At 37.4% G+C, this 27,507-nt stretch overlaps 2 protein-coding genes across 2 annotated transcripts; both read left to right on the top strand.

The window, feature by feature from the left end:
* Positions 1–4,413: 4,413 nt before the first annotated feature.
* Positions 4,414–5,923, top strand: LOC132310069 (short-chain dehydrogenase reductase 3b-like). Its single transcript, XM_059808310.1, has 2 exons — positions 4,414–4,926; positions 5,015–5,923. Exons 1-2 carry the CDS (start codon positions 4,913–4,915, stop codon positions 5,793–5,795), a joined length of 795 nt encoding a protein of 264 aa, XP_059664293.1. The 5' UTR covers positions 4,414–4,912; the 3' UTR covers positions 5,796–5,923.
* A 10,341-nt stretch (positions 5,924–16,264) lies between these two features.
* Positions 16,265–16,975, top strand: LOC132306045 (uncharacterized). The gene is made up of 2 exons (XM_059803241.1): positions 16,265–16,423; positions 16,496–16,975. Exons 1-2 carry the CDS (start codon positions 16,265–16,267, stop codon positions 16,973–16,975), a joined length of 639 nt encoding a protein of 212 aa, XP_059659224.1.
* Positions 16,976–27,507: the final 10,532 nt, after the last annotated feature.

The raw sequence follows: 27,507 nt of genomic DNA, 5'->3' as shown, positions 1-27,507 counted from the left end.
AATCAAATATATGTGAAGCTATATGACATGTAAATCAAGAATATCAAGTCAGAATTCAAATAGAGTGAATAGTGCACTCGGGGCAAATTAATTAATTAAATTAATTAATAATTACTAATTTTCAAAACACCTCCAATTACTTTCAAATTCAACTACGTTGGAGAGCATGCTAAGGCCTAATTTAATATGCAAACACATATTGATTTTGAGCTAGTTAAGGCCACATGATTTTATATTTTATTCAAGATAAAAATTAAATAAAATCTTCAATATTTGTTCAAATTCCCTCAATTTAATATATGTCATTGACCACATTATAGAGCATTATATTACCATGCTACATGTTTAAAACAAGTCATAAGCAACTGGAAAAATCAAATCCAATACAAGAAAATTAAATAATAAAATCTCTAGATTTCATATTTAAGCATGCAATCAAGTTGTATAAGTATCAATAGCATGTTATATAACAAGAATTAAACCTATAACACCTCCTACCTCAATTTGGGATGAAAATCCCAAATCCCCACCGAATTGAAATGGCTCCGAATCCGACGAAACTCCTAAGTTTTGTCGGGGGTAACACGATCTATATGAATCTCCAAGAAGCCCCATGAAAATCCAAACTTGACTCTTAATCCAAACTCAAGAAATGGTAGGAAATGAATTCTAATAAGGGGGAATGGTAGAACACGTCGAGGGGAGCGATAAACGTAAAGGCCGAAGAGATTTCACTTAGGAAATCAAGTGGAGGAGAAGGTCAAAGGGTGGCAGCCAAGGAGCTTCCATGGCTGCCGGCCAAGAGGTGGAGAAGAAGAGTAGAAATCTGATTTTTCACTTTAGGGCATCCTATTTATTGTAAGTCTCAAAAACTGCAAGGCCCCGCCTAGTCTGGAAAAGTGGATTTTGAGCAGACGTGATCAAACAGAAAAAATCCATGAACGAAAAGGATTCAAAATGAGAAAATATGAACGACGGAAGAAACGGTGTCGAAAGCTGAGTCCCGAATAGAAAGTTATGCCCTGAACAAGTTCGGCAGCAACCGGGTCCCGAAACTCTGAAACTGGAGAAAAACGACCAAAACGGAATTCTAAGAGTCCATGACTCGACAAAATGTGAAAATGAATCCCGTACGAGGATCCAGGCTCCAGACGAGACATTTTGCAATAACTTTCATTAATTGCACAATGACCCTTACAAAAAGGGTTAACTGCGAAACTGCCCCAGAATGAAAATATCTTCCAAAAGATATTTTCTTAGATACCCCTGAAATAAAATATCTTTAAAAGATATTTACGAAAAACACCCCAAGAAATGAAAAAGATTCTAAAGAATTATGCATCCATACCCCTGTGGGCACCGGGAGCAACCAGAGTACTTTATTGAAAAAGTAAAGATACGTATTTCGAGAAAACCACTTAAGATGAAGGCGCGTGAAGTCAAAAACCAACTCCGAGCATGAGAAGTGAGGTTGTACCAAAAACTGACAAACGGAGATAAGACGAAATAGGGAAAATGACAGAATAGGGAAAATAAGAAATAGCGCATAGTGTCCGAAAAACAAAAAATGCGAAAATTACTCGGTCATAAAATGAAGTTGTCAATTCACATGAAAAAGTCTCATAAACCAATTCTGAGCACTCGAGATGACACTAAGCGACACGAAACAGAGCTCAGAAAAGAAAATTAAACGAAACAAATTCATTCGTAAAGTTTCAGGAAAAAGGAAAGGAAGGCAAATGACTAGGTCGTTACAAAATTCAGCCAATTTATCTCACTTCATTATTTTTCATGCAATTTTCATTCAGCCAGTTCTTTTAAAGTCTATTTCTATTCAGCAGTCTTCCTTTAAAGTCAATTTAAATTCAGCTAGTTCATCTAAATTACTTTATTTTAAATTGTATTTTTATTCTTTTAATACTATTATAAAAGTCCTTGCAAACAAGGCAAAAAAAGAACCTCGCTGGGAGTTCTTACTATTCTCTCTCCCACACATTTGCCTGAAGTCAGCCACCAACCAAAATGGATAGTTAGTGTTCAATCATATTTGGAGTATTTACATACTCTGGCATGCCCGCAAACTCCTTTGGCCAGTGTGAGCACAATATATCTGATTTTGAGCATGATTGGTTCAATTTATTTTGTGGATGGAATATGTGTTATCTTGGATACTAGTCTTTGGTTCCATTGCTACTATATATCATCATGTTTTTGTGCTTCTTGCCATTATACATGGATTTTTGTCTCTCTTCATGTTAATTCTCTCTTATTATTTCTTTTCCTTCCTTGTTAAGCTTTATTTGTCAATTTATAACAAAAAATGGGCAAAAGTGTTCATATTTGAGGAGGAGAGTTTCTAGAATTGAGGGGGAGACATATACATTGATATATTTACATATTGATATATATGTTGATTGTCTATCTTTCTTGATTAAGCTTCATGCGTAGTTTTGTTAAGCTGATGTGCATATTATAGGGGAAGAAAACTACAAGTGATGAAGCCTCATATGATTCAAGAAGTGTTCCGTTTTATGTCTATTTTTGGACAATTAATGTAATTTACTTTTTCTGTTTGGGTAGATTACTTGTGGTCTTATGGGTTTTGTCACAAAATTGCCAAAGGAGGATATTGTGTGATATAATTTTCATAATTGGGTAATTTCGGTATCAAAACGATTTCGATCAAGTTATAATTTTCAAGTTACCATAACAAGATCGAGATCGGCTACAGAATTGGAAAGTTGTTTAAGTTTGTTAAACTATGATCTACGAAAAAGGTATGAACAACGCTTTGGGAAGTTGTTTCCCACTTAGGACACTATACATACATGGTATGTTTCTTTAAAGTTTGTAAAACAGAATTTTTTCAAACTGTTAAACCTTTCCTTAAAGTTTAGGATTTTAGTTTCCTGTTTTGTCTAAACTTCCTATTTGGTATAGATTTCCTTCCAAAATCCTATGCATGAAAATTACCTTTTCCTATGCATATATAGGTCAATGGAATTCTATATAAACCTTGATTTATATCTAGGTTAGTATGACTTTTGCGTTACATCTTTTGATTCTTAAAAAGCCTTTCTAAGAGATATTTTGCAGAAAATCAAATCTGATTTTTTTGTCTATATTTCTTGAACACGCACATAAACACGAGTGATTTTAAAGTATTTGTTCAAAACGTGATCGTATTAAAAGTTTATTGAATATTGCATCTACAACGATTAGAGAAGCAGATCTATTTATTTTTATCAAAGTTCAAATCTTAAAGAACAGGGATAAAGCGATTACACTTTGAAAGAGTCAAAGCATTCGTGGAGTGTTGTTTGATCTACCTGCAACTCTTCTACAAAGATCAAGAGTAAGGCTAAAGTCGAGAGCTGTTGGACGGGGGAGTCGCAAAGCCAGGGATTGTCAGCGATTGGTTTTTGGTACAACGATAGGGTGTGAGCCTGAGTCAAAGTTGAGGGTACTTTATTTCAAACATAGTGGATCGTTTTGTTTTGAACTGTACAGTTCACCAGGTTTTTTCCACAACAATTGGTCTATTTTATCAATTGGGGTTTCCTCGCTAAAAATCCTAATGTCATATTTCAAACTTTGTTTATTTTACTTGCACTTTAATTTTGCTTTGTGAATTTAATTTTACTTTTATTTCGGTAAAATTAAAATAAGTAAAATTGGATAAATGAGCAAGTTAAATCTATTTATCATTCTTCTTATCTATATTATATTTCACAACCATTTCGCTACGCACATCTTATAGTATAGTTATCATGAAATGGGCTGGTTTATTACGAATTGTGAGTAGGACATCTTCGTGCTGATCCTGATTAATTAATCACAACATATGGCCGGCCACAGACTGTGGTTTAATCTAATAATTAAATTTAATATTATAAGGATATCTCGTTAGTTTGAGTGTTCATTTTATCAAAGGTTGCATAGCATATATATATATATATGTCGTCTTTTTCTTCGGATGAATTGAAGCCGAAAAGGAACAAAAGGTGATTATGGCCCCGCGATGCAAGGGAGGCAAAAGATTATATACAAGGGTTGCAGAAAGAAACCTTCAAGATCATTTTTCCGGCGAGCTTCATGTTTTGCTTTCGCTATCATGGTGTACATTGAGGATGCAAATCGTTGTCTTAAACGTCTCAATCAGTCTATTCTAGATGGCTGTAATGTTGGCGCTACATAAAAAAGTAAGCTTTATATGCCAGTTGTTTTGGCGTATCTACAACTGAAGTTGACATATTGCATTTTAAAAAGCATATGCTAAGCCGAGCTGTAATTGGGGTGTCTAGGCATTAGTATATAGTAGAACATTAGGTAATGTTTGTATGAACATTAATTGGCTGTCGCAAAATTGAGACCAGATACTGCTTGAATTAGTGGCATGATTGAGGTGTCTTTTATATTTCAGATCACTTTATTCAATTTCAGTTGCAGGCTTCAACTGATTTTTGACTAATCAAGAAAACCTATAATGAAATTCAGCCAACATACGAACCTAACTAACCATTTTGTTATACATAGAGAGAGGAGGGGGTCTTTGTATTAGATGCTTTAGGCAATAAACGTCTCAATCTTCTAGTGATTGAGCCGGCCCTGCAAACAGACGAGTCCTGCAGTGAGTGTTTCCTTTGGCTTGATTTGTTCCATATATTCTACCTATCAAAACTGTGAATAATTTCGTCGAAGAAAAGACAATACCTCAATGTTCATATCTAAAACAAACATTACTTCCGATGTCCGGCCTCTCAAAAAGAGACAAGAAGTTATATACTCTTTGAATCCATGCACAAAAAATAAATGAAGTAAAAGGTTGTATATATAAAGCCATACACCAAATTAGAAATTCAAACTCTGCAACCCTTTTTGAAGAAAAAACTCAAGTTGCAAGACCCTTTCAATGTCCAAGGGAAGGTATAAATTAATCTATGTTTAATGTTCTATCGATCTTAATTAACTAGGCTAGCTTCGGCTTAATATAGTCTTGCTTAATATTTTTCAGGTTAGAAGGTAAGGTTGCAATAATTACAGGGGCAGCCAGTGGCATAGGTGAGGCCACTGCAAAGCTATTTGCAGAGAATGGAGCTTTTGTTGTTATTGCTGATATTCAAGACAAATTGGGACTTCAAGTTGTTGCTTCAATAGGTCCAGAGAAAGCTACTTATAAGCACTGTGACATGAGAGATGAAAAGCAAGTGGAGGAAGCTGTGGAGTACACCATACACAAGTACGGCACACTTGATATAATACTTAGTAATGCTGGAATCATGGGTCCTCTGGTTAGCATCCTGGACATGGATATGGAGGGGTTTGACAATACCATTGCCATAAATTTACGTGGTTCAGCCTTAGCAATCAAGTATGCAGCTCAAGCCATGGTTGCAAAGAATATACGCGGCTCAATCATTTGCACAGGTAGCATGGCAGCAACTCTAGGTGGCTGCGGTCCCTATGCTTACACAGCTTCTAAGCATGCTGTAATAGGCCTGGTTCGATCAGCTGCAAGTGAACTTGGGAAGCATGGGATTAGGGTCAACTGTGTTTCCCCTTTTGGTGTTGCCACGGCAATGGCATGTGGGGTGAAAAATGGGGAACCATGTGGTATTGAGGCCGCGACTTCTGCCATGTCTAGTCTAAAGGGAATTGTGTTGAAGGTTAAGCACGTTGCAGAGGCAATCCTTTTCCTTGCTTCAGATGAATCCCTTTATGTAACTGGACATAATTTAGCTGTTGATGGGGGATTTAGCGTTATTAATGATATTATGGCAAGGGTAAGGCAATGATGTGTTGATTTTGTGCAGTTTTAGACTGCAATACAATGTTCTTGCAACTTCAAACAGTTGGGAATAAAACAAGTTGTTCATCGATGTGCAATACATCTTAGACTAATCATGATTAATGCGAAGTTATATAATATGCACAATTTGCACTGAAAGGACAAGGACTTGTTCAAGTAGCCGTTTAAATCGAATGATAGTATTTAATTTCATAGAAAACCTGATTGAGAACAACAGCTGACAGAATGGATTTAATCCAGATGAACTAAGTAGAAAATTAAATAAAAAACAATGATTAAATTAGAGAGAGAAAATAAGAGAGAGGAAACTAGGGATATGACTTCACCATTAACATGGCACCACCAATCAATTGCATCAGTTTATTAGATATATATAAAACATGCATAAGGAATTAATCATTGCTAAAAGCACGTATTAATTTAGTTAGAAGAAGGTGTAGTATGGTCTATCTTTTCTAGGCATAATTCATCAAATCCCTACTATTATATTTAGTGAAAAGCTATTGCATAACAATCGTATTCACAACTACAAGAAGTAAATAAGTTGTGTTCAATCATAAGATTTAAATATCTAAGACAAGATAGAAAAATACTTTGTAATTGAATTAAAATTTTGAAACCGAATTTTATTGAAAAGTCAAGTAAAAATCCTATTGTTAACACAATCATGCATGAAAATAATTGTTCTCTAATAAATAAATATAATAAAACCAATGGTGCTAAGCTAGGGCTACGTCATAGCCCTAGCAAAGCTTTTAGCCAAATATGACTAGAATAGACTTCTTCATGGTTGAAGAAGACATCTTCACCGCTATAAATCGATCATTCTTTCTTCTGAATGCTTCTCCTCTGGTCTCAGCCTCTAGCTCCTTTGTATGATGCTCCTAATGGTGTAGAGAACTCCATTTAAATAAGAGAAGATCAGCCCCAAAGTTCCATTTTTCATTATAAGACATATATGGAAATTCTGCCAAATAAGGATTACAAAATTCGTATAGACTCCAGCCCAGTTTTGATAAGGTAAGCTGTTGTTTTATTGTAATAAGGATTTATTAATTGGAATTAATTACTTTTATTTTATTTTTAAATAATTTATTTGATTCAATTTGAATTAATTGCGTTTATTTTAATTTTTAATTGATTTGTTTTATTGAGTGCTTAGATTAATTATTTTATTTTATTTATATTTCATGAATTATTGATATGATGATTGTTGTGTGTGCGCTTAATTATTGATTGAATTGTTGGCTTGTTAATTTTATTAGTATGGCATGACTTAGTTGTAATTTATTGTTTTGTTTGTGTGCTTAGTGTATTTAGTTTTTTTAAATTTAAGTGTTTATTTAATTATTTTATTTATTTAAATTAATTGGATTGGGTTTAAGGAAAGTTGAATCAAAGGATATAGTCTTGGGCTTGAATGAAGCCTTATTGGGTTAATTAATAAAGCCCATGGTTTTATGATTATTTAAATTATCATTTTTTGTATAATTATAAATATATATTTAATTATACATAAATATAATTAATTAATAAGTATTATGGAAGACTATATATATAGATATATATATATTTATGGATATATATAGGTATATATGATTTAATTAATTAATAATTATTTATGGAATATAATATGCGTAAATATATTATATATAATATGTGTGTCTAGATATATATATTAGTTAATGATTATTAGTTTCATTTTATTTAATAGTTATTATTGGAATAGGATTAGGTATCAATGTGTATATATATACAGTTAAGGTTTTATCGATAAGAATTTGTCACGTTAGAAAAATAAGAGAGGCGGAGAAAGAAGAAAAGATGGCTGACAAGGAGGATGCCGGATCTGAGAAAGAGGATGCTAGAATTGGAAGAAACAATCAAGGCTTGAAGCGTTGGTTTCGTTAGGAAACCTTCAGGCGAGTTTTCTCTATTTTTCCTCTTAGAACCCATAAGGATTTCACCTTGAGTATTATGGCTTTAATTAAATTATTAATTTGGATTAATTAAAAGCATCAAGTTAATTTATTTGATTAAATCATGTTTATATATGATTATTTTAAAAGTATGAATTATTATATATTTTTAATTTTGGATTATTGGATTTTATTTGTATATGTAGGTGTTTTATATATATTTAAAAATCAATGTATAGTTGGAACTGTGACCCAAGGGGATTAATTTGGGTTTTTATATTTTCTGGAATTTTTCTGTATTTTTCAGAATATTTTTAGAATTTGTTTTGTAATTTTTTTTTTTTTTTTTTATATATTCTGGAATTTATTTTAGAATTATTTTTATTAAATTTTAAATTAATTCTATGCACTCTGTGTGAATCGGTGCATAAACCAAGAGATGGATTCAGTGTTTCGAGGTATGATCTAGTGTGGTAGTATGCATGGTAAGAGGTTACATCACTAATCTGGGCCATTGGAATAGTTTAAATATTAGAATAATTCGGTGCATTACGGTGTACACAAAAGAGTGTGCATGTGAATCTGGACCATGGATTAGGTTTGGTCAATAGAAGATTGATCTGGTGTGGGTACATACATGTGAGCTCAAGTGAGCTAATCTGGTGTGGGTGCATTTGTGTGAGCTCAAGTGAGCCAATCCAGTGTGGGCGCGCTCACAGTAGTGTTTGAGCTCAGCCAATTATTTTGCCTGTTTGTGACATAAAATTAAAACGGTCATAACTTAGTCATCTTAAATCAAAATTGGGTCATTCTTAAGCTCAAATTCAAGGATTTTTCGTCCTCTTTCCAATGGTACTAATTTCATTATCAGATTCTGATTCTACTAGGACATTTTTATGTTTTAGTGAGACGGTGTCGGAAAACTATTTAAACCGATATGGAGTATTTAGGGGAAACTATTTCTGACATATTTAGTAGCATTAATTTGTGTAAATATAATAAATTAATAATTTGTTATGGAAGGAAGTGTATATATATATATATATATATATAATTATTTATATATGTGTATATATAGTTTAATTCGTTTATGAGTTGTAGGGAAGGATGAATCTATCTATATATATATATATATCATTTAAGATGATTAATATTATCATTCTTATTTGGTATATCTTGATAGGTTGATTATTAAATTAATAATATGCGTATAATATGCATGAGTTGGTTATGTATGATTTAGCGTATTCTTAAATTTAAAGTGATTCATGGTCAAAGTGTAGGCATTGATGAATTGCCAAAGGATTAAAAATATTACCTAAATATTTGTATGAATATAATACATACATGGGAAGCATGGATGAGTTGCTGATTAAATGTATGAATAAATATACATAAAATATTTGTATGAATAGAATACATACATGGGAAGCATGGTTGAATTGCCAAAGTATAAATAATTATACTTAAGGAGGCATGGTTGAGTTACCAATATATAAATAAATATTTTATAAGGGTATGGTTGATTTGCCAAAGCGTAATTAAATTGCTATGTGCTAGATGATTAAAATTCCATCTAGGGTTATTGTGTGTATCAGTTGAATTAGGAGTACATTAGAATAATCTAGTGCTTAAAGGTTAGTATATTATTTTATGTATAGCAATAAAATAATACTGGGAGAGACATGGATGATTTGTCAAAGCCTAGATATTGGCTGTGTGATTTAGTGAATAAAAATCATTATCGGGATTTGAAATTTAATATAATTTTCCTTTTATTATAATTGATTGTTTAAATGATTAAACAATTGACTATAATGGAATTATGGTCAATGGAGTTTCTTTTTAAAAGAAATATGAATTGTGGATTGGTTTAGGAATGATTGTTAATTTAATCATTGTTTAATAGTTTTGAATTTAATGAACCTAGTAATAGATATGACTAATGTAGTATATAAAATTATGTATATATGCATATCATGGTGCATTAAAGATAAAAGCTTTATTAGGATTGGATTTGGTCAGAAATGATCTTTTTATTGGTTTTCAGAGACCAAGTAGAGAGAGCTTGCTCGTAAGGTTTAACTCACGATTTGTTTTTCAGGTTATTAAAAGTTCAAGTCTCAAAGTTAAGGATCCGCAGCTGGAGGACTTATCCATTCTTTCTTCTTATTTCAATATATGATATTTTCTTATTGTTAGATGATAGACTTAATTTAAAGTTCACTGGATTAGTGGATTATGTTTAGGGGTCCTTGATTTACGGGATTCCCGAGTTGTAACCTTTGGAGAATTATTAATGAAAATTTATTATTTAATAGATTTTCGTTCAGCGAGTTATTTATTCTTTTTATTTTCTTTTTGTACTCTGTGCTTGTTTGAAATACTTTAATTGTTTTGATATCCCTTAATTTTGTGCATAGATTTGATCAACCCGTGTTCCGAAATTAGGGGTATCACATTTATGAAATCCTCATGAAATATAAATTTGTAACTCTTCAAATATCCTTTCAACTTGGTTGCGAATTGAGCTGTTTTGACACTCAAGGAAAGAAATACAAACAGATAACCAAACCGGGTTCAAGATACCAATTTTGGAGAAAGTTTTCTAGTTGGAGAAGGATTCTTCCTTTTCTTCTTATTTCCATTCTCATCAACATTATAACGACCCAACCATCGTCAATAATGAAAGCATTCAAAAGAACTCATCTCCATCCTATTTATTCAAGAGTAACAATATAAGTTCTTATATGATTCAATGGCCATTTGCAAAATAGTCTAAGTTATATAAAAAATACTACAATGAATTATAGTTGCAATTACAAGGCCACAAGTTACAATTTTAAACATCTCATGTTAATGCTTTTAAAAAATATGGGATTTAATTACAAAAGATAGCAAAAATAACCTTCTACTCCCATCTAAGCCTGTGATGGAACATCGTCCATCACTTCCTTCCCGTGTCCTGAAAATAATAAAGAAGGGGTGAGTATAATGGCTATGTAGGAGGTGCCTAAGACACACCTCTTAATGACACCATGAATCTAAACAAAGCATATAATAAGGGAAGACAGGATCATGCAATTTTGGGAGACAACGTAAATAACTACGAAATCAACTAAATCATAGATAAGTCATGCCATGCCAATGGAATGCAATGATATGCCAATGTCGCTCCCCGTTCCCAAAACTTTTTCATTTTTCCATTTCAAACCGTTAATGTAACCCGACCCATGGCAACTCTATGGTGCCATGAAAGAAGGGCTGGCTAGCTATCCCTGACCACATGGCAACTCCAATGCGTCATTTGGGGCCTAGGTAGCTCATCCACGCTAGGGTCCCTCCCTAGTTCCCTCTAGGTCACACTAATGCCACGGACCACTAGGCAACTCCTAGGCACCCGGATTTTCATAAACCACTTTTTGAATATTTTTCCCAAAACAAAATTTTCATTCCTTTCAAAACCAAGTTCCCATTCATGCCCAATGTACATGCATGAATGTCTCAATTATGCCAACGTAAAGTTTTATACATTTCATCTACATCATGCTCACATATTTGAAAGATAATTCAACGTATCAATTTCCATCTTTTCAACTTCATAGTCATGAAAATAATCACATAAAGCATACAACAATCAAGTATTAAGCATGCTTCTTCATAAAATTCATATAAGCATTCGTATATCAACACATATATCGCATGAAACACAATTATCACGTTTTATGCAAATAGCCATAACTACTATAAAATAGACACACCAATTGAGCATGCCTTTTAACAAAATTTACCAATAAAAAAGAAGCTCTTGTTGTGCTCGTTGACTTTGCCTTCAGTGGCAAAGTCAAATTTTAAGTGGAATTGTGTAGATCAAGCCTTGGAGACTGAAAAGAAAAGAAAAATGAAAGTAGCAGAGAGATAGAGAGAATACGCAGAAAGATGAAAGGAAAAAAATGGTCTGGTAATAAAGTCATTAGTAATGACTATAACCATTGGTGGGTCCCACGGGAATATCATTTTTGTTATATATATATATATATATATATATATATATATAAACTAATCACATTACAACCACACATTTCTAACCACATAACCACATAAATAAGCACCAAATAAATATGTATGAAATGCAATGGCCTTGAATAATAATCCCTGTGCATGACAAAACCGGTTGCGGGTCCTGCCCGGGACATCCCGGCCCGAAAAATAAAAAAAAAATGCCGAAATTGCCAATGATGCATATCTAAGAGTCCTGAACTTGAAAAAAAATACCTCAACCGACTCTTGAAACCCATTCGACACACCCCACAGTGTCCGATATGCAAAACGAGGCGAAACGAAATAATTTCGAAAAAAAAATCTAATAAAACCCTGAAAATGGAAAAATGAGAAATACTACAATCTCCCCAACTTCAAAAGATTTAATCCCCGAAGTCAAGCCATATCTGGGGCAGAGAACAACCCTGGATACTTGGAACAAACTTCTTGTTCAAGCTCCTAAGTAGCCTCCACAACTCCGTGCTCCATTGAACCTTTACCAACAGTATCGTCTTGTTCCTCAACACCTTCTGCCGTATGTCAAGGATCTAAACTGGTTCCTGCTCGTAAGAAACATCCTCATCAATGTCAACCTTAACCTAACTCAAAACGTGAGATGGAACTGGCTCATGCTTCTGTAGCATCAATACGTGAAAAACATTATGGACTCTATCCATCTGCGGTGGCAATGCGCGTAAGCTGTAGATAACATCTTTACACGGTCCAAGATCTCAAAAGGTCTAATGAATCATAGCGATAACTTGCCACTCTTCCCAAATATCATCAACCCCTTCTATGGAGAAACCCGAAGAAAGACGTGGTCTCACTCCTCAAAGGATAACGACCGTCTCCGTCTATCTGCATAACTCTCCTATTTGCTCTAAGCCGTAAGCAACCTCTGTCTAATCAACTTAATCTTCTCGGTAGTCTAGAGTATAATGTGGGGTCCTAAGGCGGCTGTCTCGCCCACCTTAGTTCAATAAACAGGAGACCTATAAGGTGTACAATACAATGCCTCAAATGGAGCCATCTAAATACTCGCATGATAACTGTTATTGTAGGCAAACTTAATAAGTGGTAGGTAATTGTCCCAACTACCACTTAAGTCAAGTACACATGCCCAAAGAATATTCTCCAAAATCTGGATGGTACGCTCCGACTGGCCATCCGTCTATGAATAGAATGTCGTACTAAAGTGCAATGTGAGCCGTCTTGGTCAATCTATCAATAATGACCCATACAGCCTTATTCGCTCTCCGTGACCTAGGAAGGCCTGTCACAAAATCCATAGCAATATGCTCTCATTTTCATAGTGCTATCAGTTTTGGCTGCAATAACCCAGTTGGCCTCTGGTGCTCAACCTTCACCTGCTGATAGTTGAGGCATCTAGCCACAAACTATGCTACATCCTTCTTCATCCCACTCCACCAATACTGATGTCTCAAATTGTGATACATCTTAGTACGACCTAGATGAACTACAAAATGTGATGTGTGAAACTCCTCTAAAACGTCCTCATGACAACCTGTGGGAAAAACCATCAAACCCATGAATCGTAGACCTCTATCTATATGTATGGTCCAATCCTTCACTGTCTTACTACTAGAGATCAAAGTGTGAATGGCGTCCAAATTTGGATCCTATCTTCGTTACTTAATCACTCTTTCGACAAGGATAGGCTGAGCCACAAGATTAAATAAGAATACTAACTCACTTCCATCATCATCATAAAGACAATTTAATCCCATCTGGGCCAAGTCTTTAAGCATCTTCCATTTTTGAATGGCTAAACTAGCAAAAGTCCCACAAGATTTATGGCTAAAGGCATCAACTACAGCATTTTCCTTGCCCGAAAGATACTGCAAGTCAAAATTATAATCCTCTAAAAACTTAACCTATCGCCTCTGCCTATTATTTAAGTCTTTTTGGGAGAAAAGGTACTTGAGGCTCTTGTGATCCAAAAACACCTCAAATCTCTCACCATACAAATAGTGTCTCCAATGCTTCAAAGCAAACACAACTCTCATTAACTCCAAGTCATGAGTAAGGTAGTTATGCTCGTGAGTCTTCAACTGTCGAAACCTATAAGTCGCTACTCCACCCTTATGCATCAATACACACCCCTATTCATCACGTTCCATTAGAGAACATAACCTTTACCATCTCCATCTAAAAATCACCATCTCTTTACCTTCCAAGTTAGCTAAGGAGTCCATTAGAGAGTTTATTTCATTTTGAAGCTTTCAAGGTCAAAATCACAATTTTTATACATTTCAAAAAGGCATGTCTCTAGAGGTTCTTTAGAGATAATAGAAGGAAGACTGAGGATGCAGTAAGTGGCATGGGCTGGTTATAGCTCGCTGGCATGGGATCGGGTTGAACAATTGAAGTATGGCCCATGCAAAAGCACCACGGAATGGGCCGAGCTTGGAGGATCCACTGAGGAAGTTTAAGCCCATTGGAAAGTCAGGCCCAAAAGGAAGAAAACCCTTGAATAGAGGCCCAATGTAATCAGTTAGTGACAATATTTGTAATGGTCTATAAATGGACCATTACGGGTGGATAAGAAGGGGGATTTTTTCTATTGAAGTGTAAGAATTCTAGAGAGAGAAAGGAGAAAGAATTTCTTACATCTTCAATTGGTGCCATCTGTGGGAACGACGAAGAAGATCGATTCGAGACTGATCAGTATCATGTTAGTTCAATTAAGTTTGTGAGCACACAGTTTGATTTCTAGAAGTTGAATCCAGATCAGTGAGATTGTAGTTTGTTCAGAGAGAATTCTTTCTTATTGTGGATTCTGAGGCATTTGCTTTAGAATGACATAATTGTGATTTGTTCAATTGCAGTCAGATCCGGTGAGTTCAAAGCTAGAAAAGTTCAGATCTAGCAAACGGTGACCACGATTCGGTGAAGTTGAGCCCAGATCTAATAGAATTTGCATCAGTGACGCTCAGATCTATTTCGGAGTTCGTAATTCATGCCTTTGCTTCGATCCGGAATCATGATAGGGGGTGAGAACTCCAATACGATAGAGAACGTCTAGCAGGTGAAACTTGATGAGTTGATGAGCATGATCGAAGCTCTCCGAAGAGAAAATGCAGATCTAAGGACTGAAATGCAGCGTCAAGAAGCTCCAGTAAATCAGCGACCGCTCCCGGTAGGAGAAGAAGGTGCATGTACCGATGCGGCACATCACGGCGAGGAGGTCGGAAACAATCTGATAGATCCTCACAGCGAGGAAATCCGACCAGACGGTTTGTCGCCAAATCTTCGTCGTATTGATGATCGTGAAGGATCGACTCACGTGGATCCCCGGCATGAGCAGATCAGGCAAAACGAAGCAATGACTTTTGATCCACATCAAGAAACACTCAGCCGAGATGAAGCAATAGAGTTGGATCATCATAAAGCTATGCTTCCATGGCGCAGAGACTTTGTTGAGGACAGATCATTCGATCCGACTTATCGGCCTTCCATGACGACGTTCGACTATCACGGCTCAGAGAGGAGATCTGTAGACCAGAGAGCAACCGCGGGGTTCCAGAGGGAAAATGAAGCACTCCATTCAGCAGCTCGAACGGTTAATTCACTGGTCACTGATGAGATTCTGAATGCTCCGAGTCCGAGGAAATTTTCCATGCCCGTTTTCATTCCATTCGACAGAATGACTGATCCAATCGATCATGTGTATCACATCCAGTTGAAAATGGCTCTGAACACTGAGAATGACTCTTTGATGTGCAAGTGCTTTCCTACGAATCTAGTTGGACCAGCTCTAAATTGGTTCAAGAACCTGCCGAGGGGCTCAGTGGATAGTTTTCGAAGCTTATGTGATTGGTTCATAAGCCAATATTATGGAAATAAGCGTCCAGCGAAGGACATTTTGAGCCTATTCACAATGAAGCAACATGCTGATGAGCGTCTCCAGGCTTTCCTAACTAGGTTTAACCTTACCAAGAGCATGGTGATTGAATGTCACCCTTCAATGGCAGTTTAAGCATTTATACTGGCCATGACTTGTGGCACCCCATTCCACACAAGCTTGGTGGTGAACACTCCGAAAACTATGGATGAACTTAATGAAAGAGCTGATGGATTTGTGCGCTTGGAAGAAGAAGAGGCGGCAAACGCTCGGAAGACATCCGTCATATCCACGGAAGAAAAGACCAAAGCAAAGATCAGACAAAAGTAGGTTCAGCCACAGCGCTCCTCGTGGAAATCTGAGAAGAGGCCCAGAGAGGAAGAGCTAGTTACTCCATTGAAAGTTACCTTAGCAAGACTGTACCAAGAAAATAAAGATAAGTTTCGACCTCCTTTACCAATCAGACAACCCCTCGAACAGAGGGATCAGTCTAAGCACTGTGCATTTCATTCTGACTTTGGCCATCAGACTAACGAATGCAGGAACCTAAGGAGACAGGTAGAGACACTGATAGCCAGAGGGGAGTTCGCAAGTTATATTTAAGGCCCAGCGGTGGAACAGAATCGACCAATGGAGTACGTGAAGAGGAATCAGAAGTCGAATTCTCACAACACGCAACCAGTTCGAATAATCAATGCAATTCATGGTCGGCCTGAGCCTGCTGAAGAGTCAGATGAACTGCTTCGAACACGCCTTCGCCAGGCACAGATGAAGAGAAGGATAGGCAGTGTAAACACTCTGCACCAATAGAGTGCATCAGCGCATATAAAGTTTGACGGAACAGATCTATTGCGTGTTCAGATCCCTCATAAGGATCCGTTGGTCGTAAGTTTGATAGTGGCTAAATGCTTGGTGCGCAGAGTTCTGATTGATCCTGGAAGTAGTGCGAACATCATGCCAAGGGATACATTTGATTGGCTCGAGATTAAGCAGGATCGGCTAAAATCCACCGGGAATCCTCTACTAGGGTTTGATGGAAAACGAGTAGAGCCCGTCGGTACGGTGGAGGTAGCGGTACATGCTGCCGAGAGGGTTCTGATGGAAACCTTTGTGGTTATTGAAATTCATCCCTCTTATAATCTTCTGATGGGTAGAGGGTGGATCCATAGAGTTCAAGGTGTTCCTTCCACTCTGCATCAGGTAATGAGATGCCTAGGGCCAGACGGGACCAAAGTGATTGACATTCATAGGGACCAGGTTGCATCTAAAGAATGTTATTCAGTAACACTAAAACATGCCGGAAAAGGGAAAGCTCCTATTCATTCAGCAAGTCCGAGATAGCAATTACAGGAGCCTCCCTCCAAGCAGAATGGGGAGGAGGAGCCAGAGGACTTGACTAAAGAACCCCTAGTTGATGTGCAGATCGATCAGTTCTGTCCGGAATGAACAACCAGAGTGGGGGAATGACTCGTTAAGGAGGATAAGTAGGAGTTAGTTAATTTCTTATCTCAAAACGCAGATGTGATGACCCTGGTTTTTAGGCCAGCGTGTCCTGTGATGAACCGAAGATTGACCCGATAACGGATCCGATATGCAGAAGCAAAAATAGAAAACAAGACTCTAAGAAGTCAAAATGACCTTCCATGAGGTCATGGAACTCAATGAGAACTGACGCGGAAGTAAAAGACCAAAAATATGACAAATAAGCCCCCAGGGGCAAAATAGTCATTTCTGAAAACTATGGACTCGGGTGCCACCGAGCACACCACTAGAAGGACAATGAAAAACTAATCAAGATGGACTCAAGAATCACTTGATTCGGAGTCCGGATGAGGAAAATATGAAACTCCAAAGTTTCATAAAAATCACATTTCTGGGTTTGAAATCAATGCAGCAAGGGTACTTCGCAAGGGGTAAAAAGGTCTTTTCAGACAAAATTGGATGCAACTGAGCATACCGTTAGATAGACTGGGAAAATTTAATGAATCTAGACTCAAGAATCACTTGATTCGGAGTCCGGACGAAGAAGATATGACACGTCAAAGTTTCATAAAAACCAACTTTTGGGTTTAAAATCAGTGCGGCAAGGGTACTTTATAAGGGGTAAAATAGTCTTTTTAGATAGAATTAGATGCAACCGTGAATACCGTTGGATAGATAAGTAAAAACTAATAAATTTAGACTCAAAAATCACTTGATTTGGAGTCGAGACAAAGAAGATATGAAGTCTCAAAGTTTCAAAAAATTAGACTTATTTTCCGGGTTCAAATATCTGGGCAGGAATAGTGTTTTGACAGAAAGCTCCAATTAAATTTTTTTCCAGAACCGAGGCTAAAAACGGACCCTTAAACGAGTTTTTATGGAAAAACACGAAGAAGAAACCCCCTTAAAATTACGTTTTCTACCCAACTGTGCAGAAGAAACCAAAAAAAATAAGATGTAAAGTCCCTAAAATGCCCCTTGAACGGCCTAGGTCAAGATGGACCCAAAAAGCTGCTACAAGCATTTTTTCCAGAAATAGCCAGAACAAACAGTAAAAATGGGCAAGTCGATGAATTTTTCTGGAAAAACACAAAGAAGAAACCCCCCTCAAAATTGAATTTTCTACGTGGTACATAAGAGAATTCAAAAAAAATGCAATGTAGAATGCCCGAAATGCCCCTCCATGAAATCTGGTCATGGAGGTCCAAAAAGCTGCTAAAAAAAAACAGAAAAACTAAACTTTGCAATCGATTTCCGGCACCAAGACGACATTTTCTGAAAAAACACAAAAAAGAAACCCCCCCTAAAATCACATTTTCTAAGCGACCATATTGATAGAAGAAAACAAAATTGAGGTGAAAGGTCCGTAATGCCCCTAGATCAGAATATGCAAAAAAAATGCGAAATGAATTCACAAGAGGCTCAAAACACAAACGATGAGGTTTTGCCCAGAAACGACTATGCACACAAACGTAACTTACCTATTTAGACACGCTACAATAGTCCATGGCTTAAAAATATAGCCGATGCAAAATCCGACCCCTCAACAGGCAAAAAGGCAAAAATGGACTTGGAATGGAAAACATGGAATCCAAAAATGCAAAACGGGATCAAATGACTATTTGGCCCATGGCCACACTTCATACAAGATTAATAAGACCCTATAAAAGAATGAAAATGGAATTCCCACACCCGATGCAACCGTGGTGAAGCAATGACTTGCGATTTTTCAAGTTTTTCATAACATTTCATGAAGTTAAAAAGTTGCATAGAATACAATATACATGTCATTGGCCTCCGGCCTCATCTCATACATATCAAATACATTGAAAGGAGTGTACTTAAGTACACATTACATACATGGAATCAAACATTCATATTTTGACATACAAGTCTACAAAATGACATTTCATGCTAACATTTGCATGAAATGGAAACTTGAAAGCTACTTGACATCCAAGGAATGGTAGGCTTCACGAACCAAGTCTTCGTACCTGAAATATGCCCCAGTATCGTAGGGGTGAGTAACATAAAGCTACTCATAGGAGATGAGCATGCATCAACCTAGCATTTTACAAATTTATCACCTTAAGGTGAAACATGTTAAAGGGGCTCATGCCACCTAACGTCTATGTCCAAGTGAGACTCGGGGATCATCCTAAGCTACCTTAGAGTCTGAGCAATACGAATCATGACATACATACGTGTATGAAACGAATCATGGTTGGGATAATCTAAAGAACACGACAAGAAGAATGCTTGAGCATATATTAACATGAATTGTATTTTCAATACAATTGAACTAGGTCTAGAGTAATCCATACAACATAACAAAAGCATATTTGAATATAAGTTAACAAGAATCACATTATCCATGCAATTCAACAACAAAAGAGCATGTTATACAATGCAACAAGGTTTAAGTTCTCAAAGCCATCAACTTAGAATCTAAAGCGCAAAATAACAGTAGTGGTTCGTGCCACCTGACGTCTATGTTATAAATGAATCAATAGGATTAATCCTAAGCATTATTAGAACGTCAAAACACGATTTTCAGTATCGTTGCAATTTTACCAACATTGGAACTTCCAATACAACGCATAAAGCACAATTTCGCAAAGTTAACATCCTATAACTTAAAATGGAATGACAAATAAGAAACAACAAGTTACAACATCATCTAGTTATCAACTTGAAAATGAAATGCGAAATCAAACAAAGTGGATACTCGGACGTCACGCCGGATCAGACCGACAACATAGTTACTTTAGGGTTACTAGCCCATGGGTAACCTCCCTATGCGCGCACTAGACTATATATAGAGGGACTATCCCCCGTACTAGAACCACGTCCTAGCCATAGTCAAACAACGACATCCCCAAGTTTCCAAAAGCAACAAGTTGTTCAACAACGCATATATCAACAGGAATATGCAAGATAATCAACTATCTACTACGCACAACCAAATTTGGAAACCTATACAATACATGCTCTAAATCCACAACTAATATGATATGATGAATGTCGAATATTCAGTGTGCGATTCATTACACGCTATGCATGAAAGATGTTAAACACGAAGTGTGCAAATCATTACATAAGGCAACAAAAATATTCAATAAGGAAAACATATTTTCATGAATACAAACATAGTAACTATGTTATCCAATGTTCAAAACATAACAAAATGAATATACAACAAGTCCAAGTCCATGATTTGAATATAGAAACCACTTCTAAAACACAACTAAATCATGGAGCAAATTGATAGAATTTAAATAGATAAACACAATTAAATTCTCTAGATTCTGATCTAATTTCAAATAACCTCAATTTAATACATGTTAAAGGACATGGCATGGTCATCACCTATATCCATTCTAAAACTCAATGAGGTTGTTAGAGCAATAAGGTAGAACTTTAATGAAGTCATGCTAATTTAATAACCAAGGTTCTAAAGCAACTTCAAATGGTCCACAATTAATATATACTAGTAAACAAGTCATGGCCAATACAAATATCAAGTTAAAATCTTAATTAAGCTAATGGGACCACAAAATAGATTTTAATTAATTCTTTTAATTAAAATCTCTAGATTTTCAAACTTAACCAAATGCTCTCAATTTAACATATCTTAGAGAACATGCCAAGGACTAATGTAATATCACATTAGAAGCTTATTTCATTCAATTTAAGACCATGTGAATTAAACTTTCACTAAAGTTAAATAGAAAACAAAAGTTGCAATTCTCATGCAATAAATCCCAATTTAATACATGTGAACAACCATACCAAAACTTAATTGTCTAGCATGCCACAATACAATTCCAAGTTGTATATCACCAGGAGGATTAAATCTTAAACATGAAATTTAATTAAATAAAAGGTTTCAAAACCTAACCAAATATTCTAAATCAAATATATGTGAAGTTATATGGCAGGTAAATCAAGAATATCAAGTCGGAATTTAAATAGAGTGAATAGTGCACTTGGGGCAAATTAATTAATCAAATTAATTAATAATTACTAATTTTCAAAACACCTCCAAGTACTTTCAAATTCAACTATGTTGGAGAGCATATTAAGGCCTAATTTAATATGCTAACACATATTGATTTTAAGCTAGTTAAGGCCATGTGAATTAATCTTTCACCTAAGATAAATATTAAATAAAATCTTTAATACTTATTCAAATGTTCCAATTTTAATACATGACAATGAGCATATCAAGGGGCAATATAAAATCATGCTACATGTTTAAACCAAGTCATGAGCAACCGGGAAAATTAGATCCCGTACAAGAAAAATAAATAATAAAATCTCTAGATTTTATATTTAATCATGCAAACAAGTAGTATAAGCATCACAAGCATGCTATATAACAAGAATTTAAACCTAAAACATCCCCTACCTCAATTTGAGATGAAAATCTCAATTGCCATCAAAATGGAACGGCTCCGAATCCGACGAAACTACTAGGTTTTGTCGAGGACAACGCCGTGAACATAACCCACATGAAAGCCCCATCAAAATCATAACTTGAACTCAAAACCAAACTCAAGAAATAGTCAAAACTGAATTCTAATATGGGGGAAAGGTAGAGCACGGCGAGGGGAACAATAAACGTTAAGGCCGAAGACTTTCCATCATGGAAAAGTGAACCAAAAGAGGAGAGAGAAGATGGCAGCACCCCTTGGGCTGCCATGGGAGCTCCAGGTTGTGCATGAAGAGGGGAGAAGATGAAAAATGAAATATCTCACCCCCCTTTTATAGAAATCTCAAAAAGTGCCCCGAACGGGCCTCGCCGGGTCAAAAAATGTAAAATTTGAGTAGATGCACTCGAATGGCAAAACTTTGTGAACAAAAAAGATTCAAAATGATAAAATATGAACAACGGAAGAAACAACGTCATAAACCGAGTCCCGAGCAGAAAGTTATGCCCAAAACAAGTTTGGCGAAAACCGGAGTCAAAAACCCTAAAACTGGAAAACATCGACCAGGAGGAAATTCCAAGAGTACACAACTCGACGAAATGTGAAAATGAATCCCGTACGAGGATCCAGGCTCAAAACAAGACATTTTATAATAACTTTCATTAATTGCACAATGGCCCCTCCTAAAAGTGAAAACTACACTTATGGCCCAGAATGAAAATATCTTCCAAAAATATTTTCTTAAAAACCCCTGAAATAAAATATCTTCAAAAGATATTTGCGAAAAACACCCCAAGAAAATAAAATAATTTCAAAGAACTTTGCGTCCATGCCCCTATGGACACCGGGAGCAACTAGAGTACTTTCTTGAAAAAGTAAAGATACGTATTTCGTGGAAACCACTCAAGATGAAGACACGTGAAGTCAAAACCCAACTCCAAGCATGAGAAGTGAGGTTGTGCCAAAAACTGACAAACGGAGATAAGACAGAATAGGGAAAAGGACGAAATAGCGCATAGTGTCGAAAAACGAAAAATGCGAAAATGACTCGGTCCTCAAAAGAAGTTGTCAATCCACGGAAAAGAGTCTCAGGAGCCAATTCCGAGCACTCAAGATGACACTCAGCGACACGAAACAAAGCTCAGAAAAGAAAATTAAACGAAAAAAATTCATTCGTAAAATTTCAGGAAAAAAGGAACGGAATGCAAATGACCGGGTCGTTACAGCAGATGTATTTGCATGGAGTTTCCTAGACATGCCAGGGATCGATCCTTCTGTATCTTGTCACTCCTTGAACGTTAATCCCAATGCAAAACCTGTAAAGCAGAAGCAGCGACAGTTTGCTCCCGAGCACAACCGGATCATTGCCGAGGAGGTTGACAAGGTACTTGATGCGAGGTTTGTAAGAAAAGTTTACTACCCTGACTGGTTATCAAATGTTGTCGTTGTGCAGAAGAAGAATGGGAAATGGCGAGTGTGCATTGATTTCACCAATTTAAACAAAGCCTGCCCGAAGGATAGCTTCCCGCTGCCAAAGATTTATCAAATGGTGGATGCAACTACTGCATATGAACATTTGACCTTTTTAGATGCTTATTCAGGTTATAATCAGATCCCCATGGACCATGCTGATGAAGAAAAAACTTCTTTCGTTACCGAACGTGGGACATATTGCTACAAAGTCATGCCATTCGAACTGAAGAACACCGGAGCAACTTACCAAAGACTTATTAGCAAAATTTTAAGGGACAAATAGGGAAAATAGTGGAAGCTTACATTGATGACATGGTGGTAAAAAGTAAGAAGAAAGTTGACCATGTGAAACATTTACGAGACGTATTTGATGTGTTGAGGCAATATGGAATGAAGCTCAATCAAACCAAGTGCTCATTCAGTGTAAGTTCAGGCCTATTCCTGGGGCATGTGGTTAATCTTAGAGGCATCAAGGCAAGCCCTACCCAAGCAGAAGCTTTGACTAAGAATGCCGAGCCAACGACAGTCAAAGAAGTGCAAACACTTACGGGACGGATCACTGCACTGAGCCGGTTCATTTCCAAATTATCAGATCGCTGTAAACCAATTTTTGACACAATACGAAGCCACGGCAGGCAAGTTTGGGGGGATGAACAGCGCCTAGCATTAACTGCTCTGAAAAAGTATATGCAAAACCTTCCGGTCCTGTCAGCTCCAGAACCGGGCGAAAAACTATTTTTATATCTCGGAGTATCCAGCATTGCGACAAGTGGTGTTTTGATCCGCTATGCAGAAGGGAAGCAATATCCAATGTTCTATGTTAGCAAGACAATGACTGAGGCCGAAAGGCGTTATTCAAAGGCAGAGCGGGTGATACTCTCACTAGTGCATGCGAAAAGAAAGCTCAGGCATTATTTTGAATCCCATCATATCATCGTTCTAACCACTTTCTCTATCAGAATAATCCTACACAAACCAGATTTCTCAGGAAGAATGACGAAGTGGGCCATAGAGTTAAGCTCATTTGATATCACATACGAACCCAAAACAGCAGTCAAAGGGCAAGCGGTGGCAGATTTTTTACTAGAATATGATTCAGAGGGCATGGAGGACGACCTTCGTGGTTGCTTATGGAAACTCTTCATCAATGGATCCTCAAATCAGATGGGTGCAGGCATTGGGATCAAACTGCAGACGCCAGAAGGTACATCCTTAAGTTAAGCGCTTTGGCTTGAATTCGGAGCCACGAACAATGAGGCGGAGTATGAAGCATTGCTGGCAGGAATTAAGCTTGCCAAGGAGCTGAAGGTCAGGAATATGACTATTTTTAGTGACTCGCAGTTAATTGTTTGGCAGGTGAATGGCGAGTATGAAACCAAGGATTAAACGATGGAAGCATATCATTCTGCTGTTATGCGGGAGGCCAAAAACTTTGAAAAAATTGAATTCATTCAAATTCCGAGGGAGCATAACGAGGATGCCGATCGCCTAGCATATAGTGCCTCGGGTTCTGGAGAAACATTGGCAAGGGTGATTCCAGTAGGAATATTAAACCAGCCATCTATTTTCGAAGAACCTTCGGGCTCAGATCCTTGGCAAGTGAATGTTATTCCATATAAGCCAAGCTGGATTAATCCGATCATAACTTACATTCGGGATAGTACTCTGCCTGAGCAAAGAGATGAGGCTATGAAAATCAAATTGAATGTTGTAAAGTACTCCATAGTGCATAACCAGTTGTACAGAAGATCTTTTTCCGGACCGTACTTAAAGTGCATCACCCCCAGAGAGACTCGGCAGATACTACGAGCTATTCCTGAAGGTGTATGTGGAAACCACTCAGGGGGGAGGTCTTTAGCGCACAAAACAATGACGCAAGGGTACTTTTAGCCGAACATGTCGCAAGATGGGAAAGAATTGTCTAGAAGGTGCGATAAGTGCCAAAGGTTCAGACCATTGATTCACCAACCACCTAAGGACTTGCACGTAATGGCCACACCATAGCCTTTCGCACAGTGGGGGATGGATGTGGTTGGTCCTCTACCAACTGTAAGAGCTCAGAACAAGTATGTGTTGCTAGCTATAGATTACTTTACTAAGTGGGTGGAAGCAGCCGTACCAGAGCGTTACTCAAACTCATGTGAGACGATTCATTTGGAGTAATATTATTTGCCGGTTTGGTGTTCCGAGGTCAATTGTCATGGATAATGGGACCAACCTTAACAGTAAGCAAGTAAGAGGGTTGTTGGAGGAATATGGAATTAATCAAAAGCTGGCAGCAGTAAGTCACCCCCAGGCCAATGGACAGGCGAAAATCACAAATAGAACAATCTTTGCTTGTATCAAGAAGAAGCTTGAAGAAAAGAAAGGAAAATGGTTAGATGAACTGCCGAACGTCCTATGGGCTTACAGAACGACCCCAAGGCGACCGACCGGAGAAAGCCCATTCACCATGGCGTATGGTACCGAGGCAGTTATACCGGTCGAGCACTTGGTTCCGACTGTTCGAAGCTTGGCATGGAATCGAGAGCATAATGACAATATGTTGAGGTTTAACCTTGATTTGTTGGAGGAAAAAAGAGATGCAGTGGCGGTAAGGCTCACATCCTACCAGTAGATGGTTGCGAATAGCCATAAAAAAAAGTAAAGCACAGAGACTTTACACCGGGTGATCTGATTCTGAAAAAGAAGGTGGGGATAGTCAAAAAGATGATGCCACCATGGGAAGGTCCATACAGAATTGTAGAAGCCATAGGAAAGGGGGCATATACCTTCGAGACCATGGCCAGAAGGCTGGTTAACAAGCCTTGGAATGCTACTTCTCTGAAGAGGTATTATCAATAAAAAGTTGAATTTCAATATTGAATTTTGTTCATTTTCAATTGAATACAGGCAAATGTACAAGTTTCTGAGATTTATAAAAATAATATTCCTCTTTAAGAGGTTGATTAAGTAAAAATAGCAAAGCCAAGTGGCAAGTGGCATTCTAGCCGAGTGCCAGGCACCTAAGCAAAGTAAGTGGCAGCTGGCACTATGAGCCGAACGCCAAACACTTGCTAAGAAATAAAAGGCCAAGTGTCAAATGGCATTCTAGCCGAGCGCCAGGCACCTAAGCAAAGTAAGTGGCAGCTGGCACTATGAGCCAAACGCCAAAAACTTGCCAACAAGAAATAAAAGAATGAAAATGGCAAGTGGCATTCTAGCCGAGCGCCAGGCACCTAAGCAAAGTAAGTGGCAGCTGGCACTATGAGCCGAACGCCAAACACTTGCTAAGAAATAAAAGAATGAAAGTGGCAAGTGGCATTCTAGCCAAGCACCAGGCACCTAAGCAAAGTAAGTGGCAGCTGGCACTATGAGCCGAACGCCAAAATCTTGCCAAAAAGAAATAAAAGAATGAAAGTAGCAAGTGGCATTCTAGCCGAGCGCCAGGCACCTAAGCAAAGTAAGTGGCAGTAGGCATTATTAGCCGAACGCCAAAAACTTGCCAAAAGAAATAAAAGAATGAAAGTGGCAAGTGGCGTTCTACCTGAGCGCTAACCATTCAGCAAAATAAGTGGCAGCTGACACTATGAGCCGAACGCCAAAAACTTGCACAAAAAAAAAAAAATACTTTTGCTGTGAGACATTAGCTGAAAGCTAACCACTGACATACAGGGAAGAACCAGATCAGATCATTAAATCAAAGAATTTACAGAAAGAGTTTGATTAGAAGTCGGCCATCTCATTAATAATAAAGTTTAAAGAGTTACAAATATGATGAGGTATACAGATGGCAAAAATACAAAAGAAGGAAAGTCAATACATCAAAAAGGTTCTAACTAAGAAGTGTTTGCCTCGTCAACTTCTTGATGGTGCTGGACGGTCTCCTCATTATTGTTGGTGTCACCATCCTCACGAAGAGGAGAGTCGAGGTGAATGACAGAATTATTCCGTTGAGTCCTACCCTCAATAGTGTTGGAAGAATTATTTCGCTGAGGGTTATCTTCAGCAGCAGTAACAAATGAAGTCACGGTGGACAGAGGAAGAATGTCCAAAGTCAGAGCAGCAGAAGGAGTAGGAGTGATCCGGGAAGAGGCAATCTCTTGGCACTCATCAAATATACCCTCAGCAGCGGTGGAGTCTGGATCGGCATAAATACCCGGAGGGTCAATCTCCAGCTCCCTGCCAACTTCATCAGGGGAAGAACCAGTCTGACCCTCACCCGGAACACGATCGGCATAACCCTTTCGGAACCCCTGAGCATATCTGAGGGCCCCAACTCTGGAAAACCGAGCATGCAGAGCTAGCATACCACCATTTACCCTACTAATGGTGTCGAGAAAGCCTTTTTCTCAAAGGCCATTCGAGCGGATTGCTCATCACTCAGAAGGCGTATCAATTCTTCCTTTTCAGCCTTAAGGGATTCCCGCTCGGTATGCCAGACGCTCTTCTCGAGTTGCAATGCATTCCTCTCATCCTGAAGAGAGTCGGTCTCCTTCCTCAACG

Source organism: Cornus florida, unplaced genomic scaffold (genome assembly GCF_030987335.1).
Source record: "Cornus florida cultivar Cherokee Brave unplaced genomic scaffold, ASM3098733v1 CherokeeBrave_3.0.0_Hap2_Chr05, whole genome shotgun sequence".
NCBI lineage: Eukaryota > Viridiplantae > Streptophyta > Magnoliopsida > Cornales > Cornaceae > Cornus > Cornus florida.
The sequence above is the reverse complement of the archived record's forward strand: the minus strand, read 5'-3'. Positions and strand labels throughout refer to the sequence as shown.